Source organism: Myotis lucifugus, unplaced genomic scaffold (assembly GCF_000147115.1).
Source record: "Myotis lucifugus unplaced genomic scaffold, Myoluc2.0 scaffold_52, whole genome shotgun sequence".
In the NCBI taxonomy this organism is placed as follows: Eukaryota; Metazoa; Chordata; class Mammalia; order Chiroptera; family Vespertilionidae; genus Myotis; species Myotis lucifugus.
In genome coordinates this window covers 6996131-7015858 of record NW_005871100.1, presented here as the reverse complement: position 1 = coordinate 7015858, position 19728 = coordinate 6996131, and the positions used below count along the sequence as shown (strand labels likewise).

General features: G+C 48.2%; 2 protein-coding genes across 6 annotated transcripts in view; one reads left to right on the top strand and one right to left on the bottom strand.

Moving 5' to 3' along the window:
* The window catches only part of LOC102439107 (dynein heavy chain 11, axonemal), a 33811-nt gene extending 28444 nt beyond the window's left edge, over positions 1 to 5367 (top strand). Inside the window, exons 14-18 of the mRNA XM_023753863.1 lie at positions 400 to 582; positions 658 to 773; positions 2676 to 2788; positions 3296 to 3436; positions 5120 to 5367. Of these exons, the coding sequence (XP_023609631.1) occupies positions 400 to 582; positions 658 to 773; positions 2676 to 2788; positions 3296 to 3436; positions 5120 to 5367 (801 nt within the window). The remainder of the gene's footprint in view (positions 1 to 399; positions 583 to 657; positions 774 to 2675; positions 2789 to 3295; positions 3437 to 5119) is intronic.
* CDCA7L (cell division cycle associated 7 like) overlaps positions 5033 to 19728 on the bottom strand; it is a 33120-nt gene continuing 18424 nt past the window's right edge. Inside the window, exons 2-11 of one of the 5 annotated variants that reach the window (XR_002829294.1) lie at positions 16665 to 16805; positions 13112 to 13246; positions 11647 to 12012; positions 9941 to 10012; positions 9675 to 9845; positions 8977 to 9102; positions 8069 to 8218; positions 6843 to 6979; positions 5760 to 6402; positions 5033 to 5520 (exon numbers count right to left, since the gene is read on the bottom strand). Coding sequence is in view for 4 of the 5 variants with exons in the window: in XM_006088814.3 (XP_006088876.1) it covers positions 6372 to 6402; positions 6843 to 6979; positions 8069 to 8218; positions 8977 to 9102; positions 9675 to 9845; positions 9941 to 10012; positions 11647 to 12012; positions 13112 to 13246; positions 16665 to 16805 (1329 nt within the window). In the remaining variant the exon portion in view is untranslated. Of the gene's footprint in view, positions 6403 to 6842; positions 6980 to 8068; positions 8219 to 8976; positions 9103 to 9674; positions 9846 to 9940; positions 10013 to 11646; positions 12013 to 13111; positions 13247 to 16664; positions 16806 to 19728 lie in introns of all 5 variants that reach the window. The other 4 variants (XM_006088814.3, XM_006088815.3, XM_014455918.2 and 1 more) reach the window with 4 other exon arrangements.

Below are 19728 nucleotides of genomic sequence, written 5' to 3'. Positions count from 1 at the left end.
GTGTGACTTTCAAATGACTATTTAAATTACATATTACAAATGTAATATGCCTAAACATTGGGGTTCTACTTCCCGATTGCATTTTTACGTACCAATGAAGTGTAGTTGATGACAGTTCTTCGATTCCCTAAATGCTAATCCTATATGAACTGCAAATAGTAGCTCCTCCCGGTGGGAACTAACGGGGGAGGCTACTCTGATGCAGAAGGGGACTGAGGCAGCTGGCAGTGCCACTCCTGGGAGTGCCCACCTCCTGGGAGTGGGAGGCATTTTTTAAATGCATTCGCGCTTTGGGAGAGTTGTATGATATATTCTGGGACTTAACAGCAAACAAAGCTATATAGTCACTGTGACCAAAAATGAAATAGGAGCTAAATCTTCGTGTGTTCGTGATTTAAGGTGAAGAACATCTTGGATGACATCTTGGAGAAACTCCCAGAAGAGTTCAACATGGCAGAGATCATGCAAAAAACCTCAAACAGAAGCCCCTACGTTCTTGTTTGCTTCCAAGAATGTGAGAGGATGAACCTCCTCCTGCGGGAAATCCACGTGTCACTTCAGCAGTTAGACCTCGGCTTGAAGGTAAGCTGAGGTGGGTGAGAGCTGGCTTCCCCGCATCGGAAGGTAGTCACGAGGCGGCCTTTTTCTCCACACAAGGGGGAGCTGACGCCGACACCTGCTGTGGAAGCCCAGCAGTCCGCGCTGAGTTACGACATGGTGCCAGACACGTGGAGCAAACTGGCTTACCCATCTACCTACGGCCTGGCCCAGTGGTAAGCTGCCCCGTCCAGGCTCCCACTGCCTTCGTCTGCCTCCATGCTAGTTCATTGTTCTGAAGTATTCAGCCCAAAAGAGCTATCGATTGTGCTTTGTGACTAAACTCCGTAAGTGTGCAAACTACCACCAGTTTCAATTGCGTTTCCCTAACGTGTTGCCTACTTCAAAAGCAAAAATGGATTAAAAGTCAAGATCAGAGCAAGATTCAAATTCGACCTCTTCCTTGTTAGCTGTTTGAGCCTGGACAAAATATCTGACCTGATTTCTCATTTTATCATCTGAAAAATGCAGATAATAGAATTCCCTCACTGGGGGAATTGTTGTTATGGCCATGAGAGGCAACTTGAAATTTCTCTCATGTCATTATAGACCCGCAATTTCAGTTTTTAAATAAAAGTTTATTGGCTTATATGACTGAACAGCCCACAGGTAGTTCCAGCTTCAGACTTTGCTTGCTCCAGGCCAGAACCACCCAGTAGAAGCTACAAATGGTCTGTGTTTGGTAGCTGCCTGAGCTGGAACTCAAATCTCCTAGGACAGTATTAGTAAATATTTGTTGTTTCAAATTTCATCTTATTTTCAATATTTCTATTTCCATTTTTTGCTTTTTGAAATTGTTTTACCTTATGCTACATCGTTTTTGCTTCAATTTTTACCAGTTTTTTCTACTTCTGAGCTCTTCCGATTTAATTTCCTTTTCCTTACTCAATCACTTCTAATCCTTGACCTTGTTTATACAAGGAATCACTCCCTTTAAAAAAAAACAAAACAAAACTTACTGCAAATTGTTTGGCTGTAGTATTTATCCTCTGTAGCAACCTGTTAAAGTCTTTTTCCACCCTGCTTTCCCCATCCCCTGCCCTTTTCCTGCGTTATACAGCCTCATATGTTTTCCCTACATCAGGGGTTTTTAACATGCGGCAGGGCACTGGGCCGTGTTCTCAGCTAGCGGGAGTTTTCCTTCTGGTGGCCCAGGTCTCAGGCAGACCTTTCCTGCAGGGCGTTCGTGGGGATGATCCCCATTCGGCCCGGCCTCCCTTGCCACTCAGAGCCAAACCAGGTCCCAGAAAAATCCAGGGCCAGCCGGAGTGGCCCTCACCCTGGAGAACTGCATTGCTGGCTTTTCCGCTGGGCTGTCTTCTCTGTGCTGTTTCCCCACCATCTCTAACATTCCCTAAACCTCCAACTCAAGGTTTCACGTGTCTCCTAATTTTATCAAAGACGTTCACGCTTCCTCAGAGGTAAATTGCAGGTACTTCCTCCCTGCATAACTGCTGCTGAGAGGCAAGGACCTGAGTGAAAACAGCAGTTTCTCAAACCCCAGGCATGTGATGGATAAAACAACTTCACAATAACCTTTCCTGCTTTCAGGTAATTATCACATGTAGGAAGGCTGTTGTCAAATGCTCCACTCCTCTCTCTGCCTTTCCCAGCAACACACGTCTAGTAACAATCATCGCAGCCTTCCCCTCCCCACCCCGACACAAGTGAGGGGTCTCTCCCGTGTCTTCCTACGCACCCTGCATGCACCTCCCTGCTCCATGCCGGCACCTGTCAGCCCTGATCTTACAGATCACCTGTGTACAGTCACCACATAGCACTGAGAGGAGCTAACTAACTGCTGGATAATGGAGACAAATTTTCCATATTCCCCCGTGTTTCCATATTCCCCCGTGTTTCCTGTCCCTAATACGCAATCTCTGCTGGAAAAAATCTAGCCCCTTGAAAGGGACAGCAGTCTGCAAATCATCAGGTAAGGATTTCACTGGTTCTCAGTGGGGTACCTTGCTACCACCACCCACTCCTCCCCACAGCTGACTGACTTAATCTTACTGAGACATGTCTGTCTTACTAAAAATAAAAAGCAAGCCGATTTCTTCCTACCTTCTATGAACCAGGTTTAATGACCTCCTCTTGCGATGCCGAGAACTGGACACTTGGACACAAGATCTCGCCCTCCCAGCTGTGGTGTGGCTTTCTGGCCTCTTCAACCCTCAGTCCTTCTTAACGGGTAAGGTCTGCTGCTCACAGAACCGCACCCCCAGCAGAAATCCCGCCATGAGTAGCCTTCCCCGCCCTGCTCACCGTGCCTCACGCGGTAGCCATTACAGAAAAGGTGCAGGAGCGACAGAGGAAATGGCACTCCGGGCAGGGGAACAGCAGCAAAGGGAAGGGGGCCCAGGAGCAGCCAAGTGAGGTGGGATGTGGTTCCTTCTAGCAACGGTTTCCTGCCCAGGGCCACAGTCTCTGCCACGACAGTGCCCAAGCCACCAGGCAGTACTGACCCAGTGGGCGCGGCTGTTCCAGTAAAAGCTCATTTCCAAAAGCCGCGAGGTGATCCTGCAGGCCTTCGTGTACCAGCCCTGGCTCTAACGTGGCCACACGCAAATACACAGGACCCAGCGACACTGGGCGGCGCCAGGGCAGCCTCAGTAGATGCTCAGCTTGCTGGTGGCTCCTGGGAACCGTACGGACAACTTGACACCATTCGTTCATCCTGTGCCTTCCCCTCCCACAGCAATCATGCAGACCACGGCTCGAAAAAACGCGTGGCCGCTGGATAAAATGTGCCTGACGGTTGACGTGACCAAAAAAAACAAGGAAGACTACGGCCACCCCCCAAGGGAAGGCGCCTATCTGCACGGGCTCTTCATGGAAGGTAGGCCCCGCGGAGCGCAGGGAAGGCTGTGCAAGGGAGGAGTGACCTTTGTTTCTCACTCAAGTCAGTATTTGCCCTTCGTTTACTCTTTCTCAGTATTTGCTCGCGTTAGTGGGTATTTACCTCATTTCTTGCTTTTTAAAAAATTAAATGCCAAGATGTGTATCCAATGTGAGCCATATTTTAAGGCATCTGGGGTGATGAGTTTCACTTAGATTTGCTCATGTATCTAATGTTAACACCACAGGATCATTTACAAACCTACACTGAATTGAAGTTATTCTGCTTTTCAATATAATCAATTCAAAATCTTTCTTCCACCACTTTTTTACTGCAAGACTTCTCCGAGCCTTTATCTAAAAGAGCTGATGCACATTGTAAACCTCTAAGGCAGTGGTTCTCAACCTTCCTAATGCCACGACCCTTTAATACAGTTCATGTTGTGGTGACCCCCAACCATAAAATTATTTTTGTTGCTACTTCATAACTGTAATTTTGCTACTGTTATGAATCGTAATGTAAATAACTGATATGCAGGATGTATTTTCATTGTTACAAATTGAACACTTGGAGTGCGGGAAACGAGTTAAGTCGGCTCGCGTGAATTGCGCGTACTCCGCGGGATCTCAACCTTCCTAATGCCACGACCCTTTAATACAGTTCCTCATGTTGTGGTGACCCCCAACCATAAAATTATTTCAAATATTTGTTTGTAATCCACCCTTTTGGTGGATGGAACAAAACCAAAAGACAGAGCCATCTTATATTTTGGCGGGAAATTCACCCGCATTGAACATAATTAAAGCATAGTGATTAATCACAAAAACAATATGTAATTATGTATGTGTTTTCCGATGGTCTTAGGCGACCCCTGTGAAAGGGTCGTTCGACCCCCAAAGGGGTCGCGACCCACAGGTTGAGAACCGCTGCTCTAAGGGGAGGAGTATGCATTTGTACCTGAAGAACGTTTTCAGAAATGCCTGTCCTAGTCTTGGCTAAAATGCCCTTTTTTTTTTTTTTTACAAGTGCCACACGTACACGTGTTTGAGGGCAGGTGATGGGAATGAGGTACCTGAACGTGGTGTAAGATAAGGGGCCGTGGGGAGAGAGTGTGGTGAATTGGATGGAGGCTTCTTTTACTCTGTAGCATTCAAATGCACATTACTTTTACAGGGAGGGCAGACTAGTTTGCTTTAGTGCAGCGGTTCTCAACCTGTGGGTAGCGACCCCTTTGGCAGTCAAACGACCCTTTCACAGGGGTCGCCTAAGACCATCCTGCATATCAGATATTTACATTACGATTCATAACAGTAGCAACATTACAGTTATGAAGTAGCAATGAATATAATGTTATGGTTGGGTCATAACATGAGGAACTGTATTTAAAGGGCCAGAAGGTTGAGAACCACTGCTTTAGTGTGTCTGGATTGTTATAGGATCTGTTTTTATAAAATTTACTTTTCCTAAGAGTGTAGGTGTTAAGCTCAGGAGCAATGAATGGTCTGCTTACCATGTGTGCGTGGCTAGCAGGGATCTTAACCTCCCTCTCGTACCTCAGTCCTGGCCCAGCTCAGTCAGAAAGTCACCAACAAGCAGTAACGTGACAAAACCGGAACGTTTATTGCCTGCAACCATTACAAGACGCGGCCCAACACGTCCCCCTTTGCGTTCTCTTTGCTGTAGGAGCCAGATGGGACACCCAGTCCGGAACCATTGCGGAAGCCCGCCTCAAGGAGCTGACATCGGCGATGCCAGTCATCTTTGCAAAAGCCATACCCATGGACAGACAGGAAACCAAACACACCTATGAGTGCCCTGTGTACAAAACCAAAACGAGGGGCCCCCACTACATCTGGACCTTCAGGTTGAGGAGCAAAGAGAAGACGGCCAAGTGGGTCCTGGCAGGCGTGGCTCTGCTGCTGGAGGCGTAGACGGGACCTCACTCCTCCAGGCCCGGCGAACAGTGAGGATTTTTCATTGTCATTGCGCTGTTCTCCTGCACATTTATTCTACCGAGAGGCATAAAACATTCCAGCTTCTGTAACTTTTAAGTAACTGTGCATTAACTTTTCTTAAACACCATCCTTAAAAAGTGGGGAAGAGAAGAGGCAAACGTAGGAAGAATTACTGGAAACCTAGTCAGAACGTGTTCATGAATTTTTAGCTTTCCCCAGGACAGTGTCTCTCCCATTTTCATGAAGCTCCCAGTGACAATACCACCTCGATAACAAAGGGGTTGGAAGACTCCTGGTCAGTAAGAGGGATTTTAGTTCTTGTAAGATAAGTAAACAAAATCTTTTTTAAATTAAAAATTAGCTCTTACATTCTTTTAAAATATAGAAGCAACTGGCAGCAGGCAATCCTGAATGAAGAGGCGGACGCTACGAGGCCTCCAGTGTCGGTAACGTGACAGTCCGCTTTTTGTTCATTCAAGTTTTAATAAAACAGAAAACTCTAGTACTCTCATCTGCGGTTAATTGCACTTTGTAATTTAGGGGAACATTCTGCAATAGAAATTTCCAATCACACAGAGCAGGTTACACTAGGTGGTTTGAACGATTGGTCAGGATAAGGTAAACTAAAGGTGCTGTAACAACTTGGCCTAGAGTTACTAACTGGGAGGTAAAAGGTCAAGGCAGCATCTGTAAACAGTGTCTAAGGCAAGAGCTACTTATACAATGTTTTCTCTGGAACTTACCTGCACTGTACTGTGCTTTCTAATCACCTGTGTATATAAGATTTCCTCAAGGTGCTTAGCTGTCTTCCTGAGATATCTTTGTAAGCATATAAACAATCTTAACAAAAAGTAGTATTTAGATCTACAAAGAATTTCTTTATAAAAACACAACTGTAAGACATCATAGGCACAAATGGTACATAGGGCATGTCTTGCTGGAATACACAAAGGTGAGTTGGCTGGTGGTTCTTCCTCCTCCTAATTATCTTCTACCAGCTGCTTTTGTAAGCTGAGAAAAAGGAAGGGGCAGGTTAGTGTGATAAGGAATTAATAGGAGGGGGAGGAGCACAAAGCCCCGAGCAGGCCTGACTCCTGCTTCATTGGTGGCAGGCCTCAGCTAGGGTTTGTCTCATTCTGAAACTGTGCTTTTCAAGTTTATTGGGAACCACAATTCGGAACCACAGTTCCATCTCCTCGTCCTACACCCCCCAAACCTCTCCTCTCTGCCCAGTAGGGTCAAGGCTGCCTCATCTCCATTCTGTGTTACATAGGTAGCCCCACGTTGAAAATCCTAGCAAAGAAGGAAATTTCCTAACAGGGACAACATCAGGCCCGAGTCTCTCCAATGCACAGGGCTACATCCCAGGTGGGTTGTAAGAATCAGCCTGCAACGAGGCAACCACGACCTGCCTCGAGTGTCTGCCACCTGTTTTGACTTGTGAGACTCACCTCTCCAGATACTCCTTGACGTTGTTATAACCGTAGAACTTGGCCAGATGAATGAGGATCCCTGTGGCACAGCGGCCATCGCGCCTCCGACAGTAACTGCAGTTGCAGATCCCCCGGCAGGGAGGGCACATCCACCCCTAGGAGGAGATGACGACAGGCGTCCCCGTGGTGTCAGGCCTGGCTCAGCGGGCCTCTCCTCCAGGCTTTAGTCACCTGCTACCCTTTCATACTTGTCACAGGGGGGAGGAGGATCTAACCTGTCTCCTTCCTCTCAAAAAGGCCCAGAAAGTTTGATCACCCAACATCACATATGGAGAAACACTGAAAGATGTTGGTTTTAGACAGGCCAGCTAGCATAACCGTAGACTCTGGTGAAAAAGACCAGTGAGACCTGGGTGTGAATGCTCGTGTTTCCACTTCCCATCTGTGTGCCTGTTGTTAAATCACATCACTTGGGTGGCAGTTTATAGTCATCTGCAAATTAGGGACGGTATGACGGTGTATCTACCCCTGTGACTGCCGTACAAGAGGGTAAGAGCACAGAACCCCCAGATTCCAGGTCAGACGTACCAACCATGCTACTCATTTTACAGAAGGAACCAAGGCATAGGGAGGTTCTAGACCAGGGGTGGGCAAACTTTTTGACTCGAGGGCCACAATGGGTTCTTAAACTGGACCAGAGGGCCGGAACAAAAGCATGGATGGAGTGTTTGTGTGAACTAATATAAATTCAAAGTAAACATCATTACATAAAAGGGTACGGTTTTTTTTTTTTTGGTTTTTTTTTTTAGTTTTATTCATTTCAAAGGGGCTGGATCCGGCCCGTGGGCCGTAGTTTGCCCACGGCTGTTCTAGACCTACTTCATAAGGGTAAATGAGTTAACAACCAAAATAAAGTCAGCTGCGTTAACTGATGTGAAACCTCAGAGCAGGGCCGGGCACACAGCAAGCAGTGCCTCACTGAACCCGACCACGGTAAGCAAGCTCGGCTGACCCTGGAAAGCCCAGTGCAGCCTTGGCTCCTATCCTATCCACTGATCAGCCTGCTGCTCCCTTTCCAGAAGGAAACCCTATTCTTCATTTCTCCCCGCATCTTAAGATGCAGAGAGAACGGAGAGGGTTCAGGGCTCTACAGCTACTGGTCTCCGACAAAGGGCCCAGGGAGCCCCACCGGCAGGCTCCCCGTCCCCAATACCACTCATGTCAAACGCGCACGCTGCTCCTACCGGGTCCAGCAGCGCCGACCTCACGTCCTCCCCGTAGCGATTCCGCAGGCACGGCCCACAAAACTGCCCCCGCACGCCGCCGCAGCTCCGGTTCCGACACACCGTCTTGGTGTCGATGGTCTTCTGCCGACACTGATGGCACGTGTTACCCTGAGGGGAGAAGGCGGTGAGGGCTGAGCACGGATTCACAGGGCCCCACGCTGCTGTGCACAAGCCGCACTTGCCCCTCTCCTAGAGGCAAGTAGACCATGGCACCCTCGGTAGCCTGTAAGCACTTTTAGTTCTGGGGCCAGAGAAGCCTATTCGGGCAGATGAGACGGAGCAGGGAGCCTGGAAGAAATGATCAGAGAAGCAGGAGGGGCAGGGCCCACGAAGGGGGGCAGGTGACGACGAGTGCCATGCGCCCCGACAGCATCCCTCAGCTCCGACCTGGCTCCTGGTGACTGGGAAAGCCTCACAGGTTAATACTGCCTGCGACCGTGTCCCAATCCCAATCAACAAGGTGTGTCAGACACCACAGAGCTTACCACTGAGAGGAACTTTTAACCCAATTCCTACCAAAGAGTCTCTCAAACTTGTTTCTATGGTTATATTAACCGAAAAGCACATATTTTTCAATGTTTAAAACATAAAAAAGTATACATTCAAAATAGAACTATAAATAAATGTTTTTCTAAACAATACCCCTGCACACAAACCTCTCCTCTGATGAGAATTCCTGCTCCGAGCCGCCTCCCCTCCCTGGTTACAGCTGACCCTCCAATTCAGAGCCCACGCGGTGCCCTGCGGAGAGGGTCTGGGGTGTACGCCCAGACACAGTGCACAAACAATGCAGGATTTCAAATCCTAGTGCCTTGGAGTCCCAGTGAGAATCCCAGTCCTGTGCCCTGTCGTCCTATCGAACTTACCAGAACTTTATCGTAGATTTTATCTCGGACGGTTATGGCGACATTTTCCAAGTCCTCTTCAGTGATGTCCTCCACGGGCCGAAAGGAAGATACGCGATGCCGCCGCCGATAGCCCTGGCACCTCCCCTGTGGGAGGAGACGGAGCGGAAGCTGGCGTTAGATATGCTGAGGGGTTACATGTTTTTTTAAATTTCACACTCTCAGAGTTCTAACACCATTAATTAGTGTTAACTGTGACCCTCTTCTGTTCTGAAATCTTCATTCACTGAGATGTGTCCAGCTCCTTCCACGGCAACTCTGAGGACAGGGACGTTGTTAACCACAATGAACAGCCAAACCCACCAATGGGAAGAGTCCAGAGTTCCTCCCTCCTGCCTGAAGGCACCTGAAATGCCTCAGTCCTAAAACAGAGGCTAGGAGGACTCTCCTTCCTTTCCCCCAAGCAAAACCCCAAAGCGGGCCAGAGCCTCGGCCAGGCCTGCGCTGCCTCCACCGGAGGTCCAGCTGGGGCTCCGAACCACGCGCTCCTCCTCGGGGCTTCCAGGGCGGGTGCCGCCGTCAGCAGGAGAACCACCTGGGAATTCATAAACTGCCAATTCTCAGCTGCTGCAGATCGCCTGCAGCGACTATGATGAACACCTGTGTTAGCGGACCGCCGGCTTAGAAAAAGTAACTTGTCTACTAAGGCCAAAAAATACCCCACTAATTGTCTTCCTTCTCCTGAAGCGGTAAAACTCTTCTGCAAACTGGGCGGCGGAGACGGTGAACTTCTCCAGGGCGAACTTCTCAGGCGGCCGGGCGCTCCGGGTGGGGTTCGTGCGCCTGGGGACCTGCCCCTCCGAGAAGGCCCGCCTCACGGTTTTCTTCTTCTGAAAGCAAGAGCATAGGCGTGTGCAGCTGGGCGCCTTCTGGAATACAAGCCGCCCGGCAGTCGGAATAAATAATGAAAAGGAGCACCACTTACGGAAGCCGAGCTCGGGGTTCGCACTGGGAAGAAATCAGGCACCGAGTTCAATTCCGCCAATAACTGAGCCAGCTGGAGTTCGGAACAAAGAAAGGGTGGCACATAAGGATTCCCAAGTCTCGTTCACCCAGCACCTTATCACGAGTCTTCAGTTCTGCAGCCGTGAGAAACCTGACTAACGCAGTTTACATAAGATCTTAACAGTTGTTAGCCCTTTAATCCAGGGGTTCTCAACCTGTGGGTCACGACCCCTTTGGCGGTTGAACGACCCTTTCACAGGGGTCGCCTAAGACCATCCGGCATATCAGATATTTACATTACGATTCATAACAGTAGCAACATTACAGTTAGGAAGTAGCAATGAAAATAATTTTATGGTTGGGTCACATGAGGAACTGTAGTTAAAGGGCCAGAAGGTTGAGAACCACTGCTTTAACCTCACATGTAAAGATGTTCATGGGGACAGGTGAGATGCCTGGATCATCACTCATAGTAATAAAACCTCCGCCTACTCCTCCTGTACCAGGCCAGGGTGAGATGAACATGGCGCTGGAATGGCCAACGCCTGGAGCATCATGACCGGGCCCCTCGTTAGCAGTGAGGCCTGGCACACCAGTTTGCACACCTGAACCAAGTTTCCTCACATTCAAAACAAAAAGGCTCAACTAGATCAGTGGTCGCCAACCGGTGGTCCGCGAGGCCCGAAAGGTTGGCGACCTCTGAACTAGGTCATTCTCACAGTTATTTAGAGCTCCAAGAAACCAAAGTTCTCATCGGTAAAAATTCCGAAAATATTTCCAAATAAACACCTAAGAACAAGTAACAGCCGTTAATATGCCAATCGTGCCATTTCACTAGGATTCTTTTTAGTTTTAGGTTCACACACATGGATGGGAGTCACTAAAAGGTCGGGCAGAACCTAGTTCTTATTTTAAAGAGGCAGACAGACTCAGTATTAAAAATTCCCCTTAGCTGATAATAAGACACGTGTCCCTGGGTAAATTTCATCCAAAAGCAAGCTTTCTATTTTCTTGCGTAACTTATTTACCATATAAGACTATATATGCAGTATCATTACATGACCCTTCTTTAAAAGAAAATATTAAAGACATACACCAAAATGCTAAAAGTGACTATGCGTGGTAGGATTTTTAAAATTCTGTATATACAAAATTATGACGCTAACAACCGTCACTGACTGACCACGTGCAGAAAAACTATACACAGATTTCGCTTTGTTCCCTTAATCGAGGGAAGACATTTTAAAATAAAGTTCCATTTGTTTTAATACCTAGACCTGTTTCATTCCTTCAGATAATGTCCTGAAACCATAGCAGGCGATCCCAGGAGACAGGTTTCTGGGCTGCAAGACGCCTGCCTGGCCTGCCCACGGCCACTCCTAAGTGGGCTTCAACACCTCGTTTACAGCTTCCTTCTGCCGGGAATGGGCCAGTGGTTCAGCTCCTCTGGGCTCAAAACCTCACTCTACACAATGGAAGCGGCATGAGCTCGAGGTACAGGGTAGGGGGCTAAAAACAGTGGAGTCTCTTCCTGTTTCCAACCCTGGGGTTCAGGAAAAGAGAAAGGATGCAGAGTCCCCGAGCACATTTCCTAAGAGAAGCCAAAGAGAAGCCAACGCAGAGCTGGCAGGGTGCAGCCTGTGAGCCTGGCCGGAGCCCCGTGCCCGCCCCCAGGTGGGGCCTTACCATGGCCTTGTTCTCCTTGATGTTCATGGTCCTTTTCAGCAGCGCGTCCGAGCTCTCCTCGTCCCTGGAGTCATCCTCGGGCTCTGAGGCCGAATCTTCCCTTTCCTTCCCTTCTCTGCTGCTTTTCTTTCTCCGGAGAATGGCTTTTGTACTGTCCTGTGAGCAAGAGCTGGAAAACAACGGCTCAGCAGAATTCTTCCCGTCGGCTGTTCTGGCCAGTTTCTTGGGGAACTGCAAGGCTACGCGGAGACCAATGCTGCTCCTAGGCCTGCTTCTTCTGGGCGGAGCCTTTTCTTCTTCGTCATCTCCCTCCTCCTCACTCACTGATGCCTCACTACCATCGTCGCTCAAATCGGACCCCTCGAGCTAACAAAATGAGGAAAAAACCAAGATGTTGTAACAGACTTTCAAAAGGACACATTTAAAACCATCAGACCTTATATTAGGAAAGAATTAACTAGCTGAAAGCTCCCCCTTCTTCTTAGTAGTTCCCCTGAGCTTTTCAGTCACGTAGTTTGTGGTGGATCAAGCCCAAGGGCAGGCACTAGCTGCACCCTGCCCCCACGGAGCTGAGTTTCGAAGGAGGACTCTCTCCGTGGTCTACAGCCCGGACCAGCGCTTCCGCTCAGGGTGGTCCCAGGAGCACCTGCACCGCCTGGGAACCGGGTAGGAACACAAATTCTCAGCCACTGGCCGGCTGCGTTCCTTTCAGACCACGGGGCCGGACGCAAGCACTGCACATGGGGCTCCCGCACAGGGAACGGCCAAGCTGGCAGGTCTGGATGCCAGTAACACAGAGAACAGTCCAAGAAAATGGTGTGCGGGACCTAAGACTCATCTCCAGATAGAAATGGGAGTGCTAGCCCGGCCTGTGAGCCCGACCTATGAACCAGGAGGTCACGATTAAATTCCCCGTCAGGGCACATGCCTGGGCTGCAGGCTCCATTCCTAGTAGGAAGGGCACAGGAGGCAGCCGATCGATGTTGCTCTCACATCGATGTTTCTCTAAATTCACCCTCCTTCTCTCTGCCAAAAATACAAACAAACAAACAAAAAACCCACACATCACCACAAAGCACATCAAAAAAATTCCAAGTCAAAATGCATAGGGAAGACTCCAAGACTCCTGCCAAATTAACTACAAACCCAAGAGCATTACTTCACATACAAGAAGTAATGACTTTAAAGACCTCATTACTCCCAAACAGACCCCCTAAGCAAGTCTCTGATAAGGACCGGAAGGGACACTTGAGACACAACCCCCAAACTCCAGAACAATGGACTGGGGGACCAGGGATTCACCCTGGAATGGCAGCGTTTACATTGTGTTAATTGGCTTTAGAGATAAACAGGTAAGAACAAGTAAAATCTTTCCCTTTGTGAAGTGACTTTTTCCAAGTAAAAACAATTCAGAAACAGGACGGAAGCTATTACGGCCACACACCCTCGTGTGGCTCATTATTACCTTTCCTTCTGGGCTGTTTACACCCAGGTCGCTCTGTGTGAACCCCTCAAAGTCCTCTGTCTCCGAGTCGGTGTCCTCTATAAAAATTCTCCTCAGCTCTTCTGTGAAGTACTGGGAACGGAAGCGCACATCCTGCTAAATTAAAAGCACACACGTCAGAGAGAGAGAGAGAGAGAGAGAGAGAGAGAGAGAGAGAGAGAGAGAGAGAGAAAAGAACGGGTTCCCGAGGCACAGGGCCGTGGGAGCTGTTTAATGGGTGCAGCGGTCTGAGACAATGAGTGCATTCTGGAAACAGATAATGGTGTCCGCTGCCCAACACAGAATGAATCTAAGGTCACCTAGTGTCTCGCTGGCAAGAAACCAGAAACGTGCCTGCACTTCAGAATGGTTACGCCCAACCAGTGTGGCTCGGTGGTCGAGTGTCAACCTGTGAACCAGGCGGTCACAGTTCGATCCCCAGTCAGGGCACATGCCCAGGTGGCAGGCTGGATTGCCAATAGGGGGCGTGCAGGAGGCAGCGGTCAATGATTCTCTCTCCCTCCCCCGTCCTCTCTGAAATCAATTAAAATAAAAATTAAAAGTAAAAATGGTTACAATGGTAAATTTGGTTATGCATGTTTTACCACAACACACACACACTTCTGCAGCTTACAGAAATTTAAACCCACGAATTGAATGATTTCAAAAACTCCCTGTCTGCAGCCTCCATCAGCTTGTCTGACCGATCAGCACGGCTGGCATCTCCTGCCAGGCTGGCCATCAGGATGCCTGCTTTCCCACAGAACCAGAAAGCCATGGGGAGAAGCTGTGAGGGAAAACCTGGCTCCCGCCCAGGCTGGCCTTCCTCTCTAATACCCACCCTCCGAGGCAGTGAGCACGCCTGCCTTTCCCAGACCAGGGCGTCTCCGCAGGAGAGAAGGGGCTGGAGACCCTGTCTCCCCGCCCACGCGCCCTCCGCTGAGTGACTGCAGTGGTTCCCTCGCCCCTGCCACAGGGACTGATGGACGGAGAGACGCTGCCACCCTCCACAACCCCCAGCAGTGCCCGGTCAGCAAGCGAGCAGAAGGAAAGCCGTTACATAACTGACTCTTAAAAAAGGTCATCTTCGAATAAAGACTTTTTCTTCCTTTTGAACTAATGAAAGGAAGAAAACTGGGCTTTCTAAGTGGCCTGCTTGGACGTGAGAAGGGAAAAGCAAGCATACAGTTCGGAAAGGAGACCCACAAAGAGCTTCCTCCATGCTGGCACCCAGGGCTGGGGACCGGGCCCCAGGTGCCTCTGATGCCTCTTCCTTCCTCCCCCAACGGAGCAGCTGACCCCTTCTCACACCACGTGCAGTGGGAGAATCTGTATCTGCCCCCATGCCTTTGCCTAAGTTTAATGATACACTTCTTTGAGCTCAGATAATCTTGGGAGAAAAATAGATATAATAGACAAGTGGAAAAACTTACAGGGGATAGAGAAAAGTGCCTATTTCCAGCACTTTTTAAGCTAAAAAATGTCTCCTATGAATTACTGTGGGTAACTGGAGTGCGTGTGCTCAGAGCTTAATTACTTTGTTCCTTTGTTGATAGCTGTGGTGCAGCTGCTTGGAAAACACACACACACACACACACACACACACACACACAGAGACACACGCACACACATACACACACGCACACACACACAGACACACACACATACACACAGAGACACACACACAAACACACACACACACACGCACACGGGAAGTTTCTTTAAAGTGAAATCGGATGGTTAACATGGATCTGAGTGGGGGGGGGGGCAGTAGGGGGAGCAGCAAACGAAGATTTATGATTAAGGAAGAAAGGTGCCCGGCTGGCTCCCGGGGAAACCCACCACAAACCTGCTATCTCCGAGGGCAGGAAACATCTGGTTCCTAGAGCCCAGAGCCGGCCCCTGCAGGCTGTTTTGGGGCAAGGAGCCTAGGTGTGGTTCCGACACCCAGGCCTAGAGCCTGAAGAGACCAGGCCCTACAGCAGCGCGTTCCCACCGTCCAGTCCTCTGGAGTTGCTAGCCTTTGAGCTGGCCTCACAGGGCAGTGGTCAGCCTGGGAGAGATCAGTATCTTTGATGTCCAGTTCTGATAGAGAAAAAGAACTGAGCCACAGTCCTAAACCAAGGCCTAGGTGCGTATCCTTACGCCACAGGGTGTAGGAAACGTCTGGAACGTGGGTCAGCATGAAGCAAATATGCACGCCACACAGCCTCGCTGCATTCTAGGTTACAGCCCTCGCACCCCTCCTGGCTCTCTGGGATTCCTTGGTTATTTTTAAAAATCAATACTAGGCGATAGATTATGGGCCTTGGTCAGTTCTACAGCTGAGCTAAGAACTGCAAGGAAGGGAAGGGAAGGAAAGGAGGAGAGAAGATTAACTCCTGGAAGGAAGTTGGGGAGATAGGAGAGGAGAAGGGTCAAGAACACCAAAGAGAGAAAACAAAGGGGAAGCCAGACAGACAACGCAGGGAGGGCAGGGGTGCGTTCCAGATCTCCCTGACTCATCAGGATCGGTCCGGCTGGCAGTCAGAAATACTGGTACTTCTGGGGCTGGAGGGAGAAGCCCAGCCTTCCAACGTGGAGGTTACAGCTGAAACCAGGCCGACCACGGAGACCACTAAGTGAAAAGTCTGAAGACAGAGCCTCGAGAACACCCACGAATGGGGACAGGAAACACAGGAGAGATGACAACGAAGAACAAGAGGTGCAACTGAGAGGAAGAGAACAGGGGAGTGGAAACGGGGCTGGTGGGGTCAAGGCTGTGGAGACAAGTAAGGTGAGGCCCACAGAGAGGGAGGCCCATGTCCCAGGAAAGAACAGCGCCCACCGAGGCCAGCCGAGGAATGAACTGCTTCCCTTCCGGTACCTGCCCGGTTGAAGCAGGGTGGGTTTAATTTACAGCCTTTAACGAGAGACCACATGGTCGAGGGAGGAGGAGGAATTTTGAGCGCCACAATGACCCTGGGAGAAAAGGCTAGATCTTTTGGCGGCCGTGCAATTGCTCAGACACAACATAAACCTCCAGGAACCTCACCCTCAGAGAACTGTAACGTACGTGTGCCACAGATCAAAGTGATTACAGAGAGAAAAATGCTCTCCCAGCAATTCCAAGAGGGAGGTGCGGACAGAACCACGCTGCGGGGACAGGGACGCAACTGCCCCACGGTAACCACACACTCCAGGGCTGCGCTGAGTGTTGTGGACATCGCTGTGCCGGGCAGCCCTCCCCTGCCAGCTGCGTGGGGGCCTCCGAATCCAGCCGTGCCACAGGCAGCAGCCCCGAGAAATGGATCTGATCATGTGAGGCTCCCTTTATTTAAAAAAAAAAATTACTGTACAAAAGGATTTAAACAGCAAAAGTGAGCGAGGTACTCTCACCAGTTTCTTGAAACATGAAGGCCTGATGCTTATGAAATAAAATGCTGGGCAATGAACTGACATCACCAACCTCAGACCACGGTCAGAGAAAAGGACACTTGAACCAAGATCCAGGCTTCCGGCCCAACACGCCTGCCTTGAAAGGAAGCCTCCGTACCTGTTTCCCTGACTCCAGTGAGTCAAAACTATCGCAGCTCTCCTCGGATGAGAGGGTTTCCATGGGAACGTCATCTCCGAAACCGACAAAGTCTTCATCATCACTAGGGGCGTTAAAGATGTCAGCCACCTCTTTAGGGATCTGTTTGGGATTCAAAACAGAAAAAAAAACCCAAAGATTGTTATAATCACAGGGAAATTTTCCAAAGCGGAGTAGGAATTAGCATCTCATAACTTTATCCATCTGCCTTGGTTGCCCAGTAGACCCCAGTAACCCTGAGCAAAATGTGCTTTGGCTCATACCTTAGGCAACAAGGGAAGGGGGATGGGGCTAAGACGTCTTCAAATCCCAGAGATATATCCTTTCTTACAGAGACTGTCAGGACCACGCCTAGAGAGAAGCCATTTTTGATCTCTTGACAAAAAGTGAGAAAATAGCATTGGTTTCTGAGAAATCGATGATCTCTCTATTTTTCTCTTACCGTGGATCTGTCTTTAAATGGCAACCATGGAAAAAACTCCGTAAGGTATTAATTACTAGGCTCCTCTTTTCTTAATTCCCATCTATATAGTTCTTTATCGTTTTGTTCTTTTTCCTATGCTGATTCAGAAAATTCACACAATGAAATAGTTTTCCTTCTTCTCTATATTCTGAGTCAACTGTAGAGTTTTAGAATTCCAAGGGCATGTAAATGCTATTTTAGGCAATTACTCCCAGTGAGAATGTGGTCAGCACACTTACCCTCACAAACACGTATCTGCTGAGAGTTCATTTTTGTATGCCGACTATCTATTTGTTCCCAACTCCTTATTTTGAGGAAGTTCAAACACGAAGAAAGGGGAAAGACCAGTACAAACATCTGTGTATTCTTCACATGAAACCCCCATTTGTCACCACATTTGCTTTCTCTCTCTTTCAACAAATAGCTTGAACCATAGGCACTTACTGATATTTGTCTGTTTTTGACCTAGGAAAACAGTGATTTAATATGAGCCAACCTAATCCACATAATGTTCAAAGTACTACACAGATATCACCCTAAAATATTTCAACACACATCCCCCAAGGAAATTTTAAATGCCAAAATTTCAAATATCACCAATAGTACATCTACTAGTGTCCAGTAATATTAGTACTGGACACTGAAGTGTTAAGAAAAATAAGTAAAAAGAAAAACTTTAAATTAAAAATAGCCCTTCCCTGTTCATAGCAGGACTATTCACAAAAGCCACAAAATGGAAGCAACCCGACTGTCCAGGACAGGTGAATGGGTAAACGAAGTGTCCTATACACATGCACCGGAATAGTATTCAGCCTTAAAAAGGAAGGAAATCCGCCCTGGCGGGTGGCTCCGTTCGTTGGAGTGTCGTCCTGTACACCAAAAGGATGTGTGTTTCATCCCATTGGGTGCAAATGGGAGCAACTGATGGGTTTCACTCTCACATCTCTCTCTCTCTCTCTCTCTCTCCCCCCCATTCTCTCTCTAAAACCAATAAACATATCCTCGGGTGAGGATAAAAAAGGAAAAGGAAAGACATACAACTATTGAAAAATTATGTTGTACACCAGAAACTAATAGAATGTTAGAGGTAAATTATATCTCAATTAAAAAACATTTTAGCCGAAACTGGTTTGGCTCAGTGGATAGAGCGTCGGTCTGCGGACTGAAAGGTCCCAGGTTCGATTCCGGTCAAGGGCATGTACCTGGGTTGCGGGCACATCCCCAGTAGGAGATGTGCAGGAGGCACCTGATCAATGTTTCTCTCTCATCGATGTTTCTAACTCTCTATCTCTCTCCCTTCCTCTCTGTAAAAAATCAATATAATATATATTTTAAAAAACCACATTTTAATCTACAGTCTGAATGAGTGGGGCGGGGGTGGGGCCTGAGAGTCTGCATTTCTAACAAGCGCCAGAGTCATCCCATGCGCTGGTCTGTGGAACACAGTTACAGAGATCCTAGCCCATTTTCTGTTCCTCTCTGTGGGATGTAACTTTCCCTCATTCATAATAGCTATGTGTGTGCATATCCTTACTAGAAGTAACTTACAGCAGACTCAGTCTCTTTCACCATGTCTCCCTCCAGTACCAAGAATAGAAACTGTATACTTAGAGGTACTTAAGTATCTGAATAACTGACGAGCAGCATCAACTAATTTTTTTTAAAAGAAGGAGCTACATGAGTGAATCTTGAAGACATAACGCTAAGTGAAATAAGCCAGTCACAAAAACAAACATCCGATGGTTCCACTCATCTGAGGTCAAACTTATAGCCACAGGAAGCAGAACAGTGGTTGCTGGGGGCTGGGAGGAGTGTGAAATGGGGAGGGATTGTTGACTGGGTGGAGTTTCAGTTTCACGACATGAAAACATTCTGGAGGGTGCACAACAATGCAAATGCACTTCATGCTACTTCTAAGTGGTTGTGACGGTAAATTTTATGGGTACCTTACTACAATTTTTAAAAATTCAACATGAGACAAATTAAAAAGACAATTTCAAAACGTGAGAAAAATGTTCTTTCCTTAAATAAACGCAATCCTTTTAAAATTCACTGGACAAGTCTAGACCTCCACCAGTTCTCATGCTACGAGGGGCATGTGGTTTGAGAACCCAACCCCTTCACCTGAGGCAGGTGCAGATACACCACCTCATGTGTCCAGAATTCAGTTTTAATGACAAGAGAACCACACATCGAGCCAGGTATCTGGACTCCAAACCCAGAATTTAAGAGAAAGTCCGGGGACAAAGCTGTTGGCAGAACCACAACTGGCTGGAATCCAGCTTTGTTCCATCCCAACAAAGCTATGCCAATACAAATAAATCCTGCCCAGTCACTGCCTCATTCTCCTTCAGCAGGTCTTTCCAGTATTCCTTAAGTTACATAGAGCAATGCCTCGAGGTCCCCATTTTCTACCTTTGCCAGCCTAAGCCTCAATGAAAATTCAATGAAAAAACTAGTAAGCTAGAAAAAGATGCCTCCAGGTGCCAGCTGCTTTTCAATCAAGTATTTGCCTCTGAATATAATTACTGTACCATTAACTTAAAATTTTCTACTTTATTA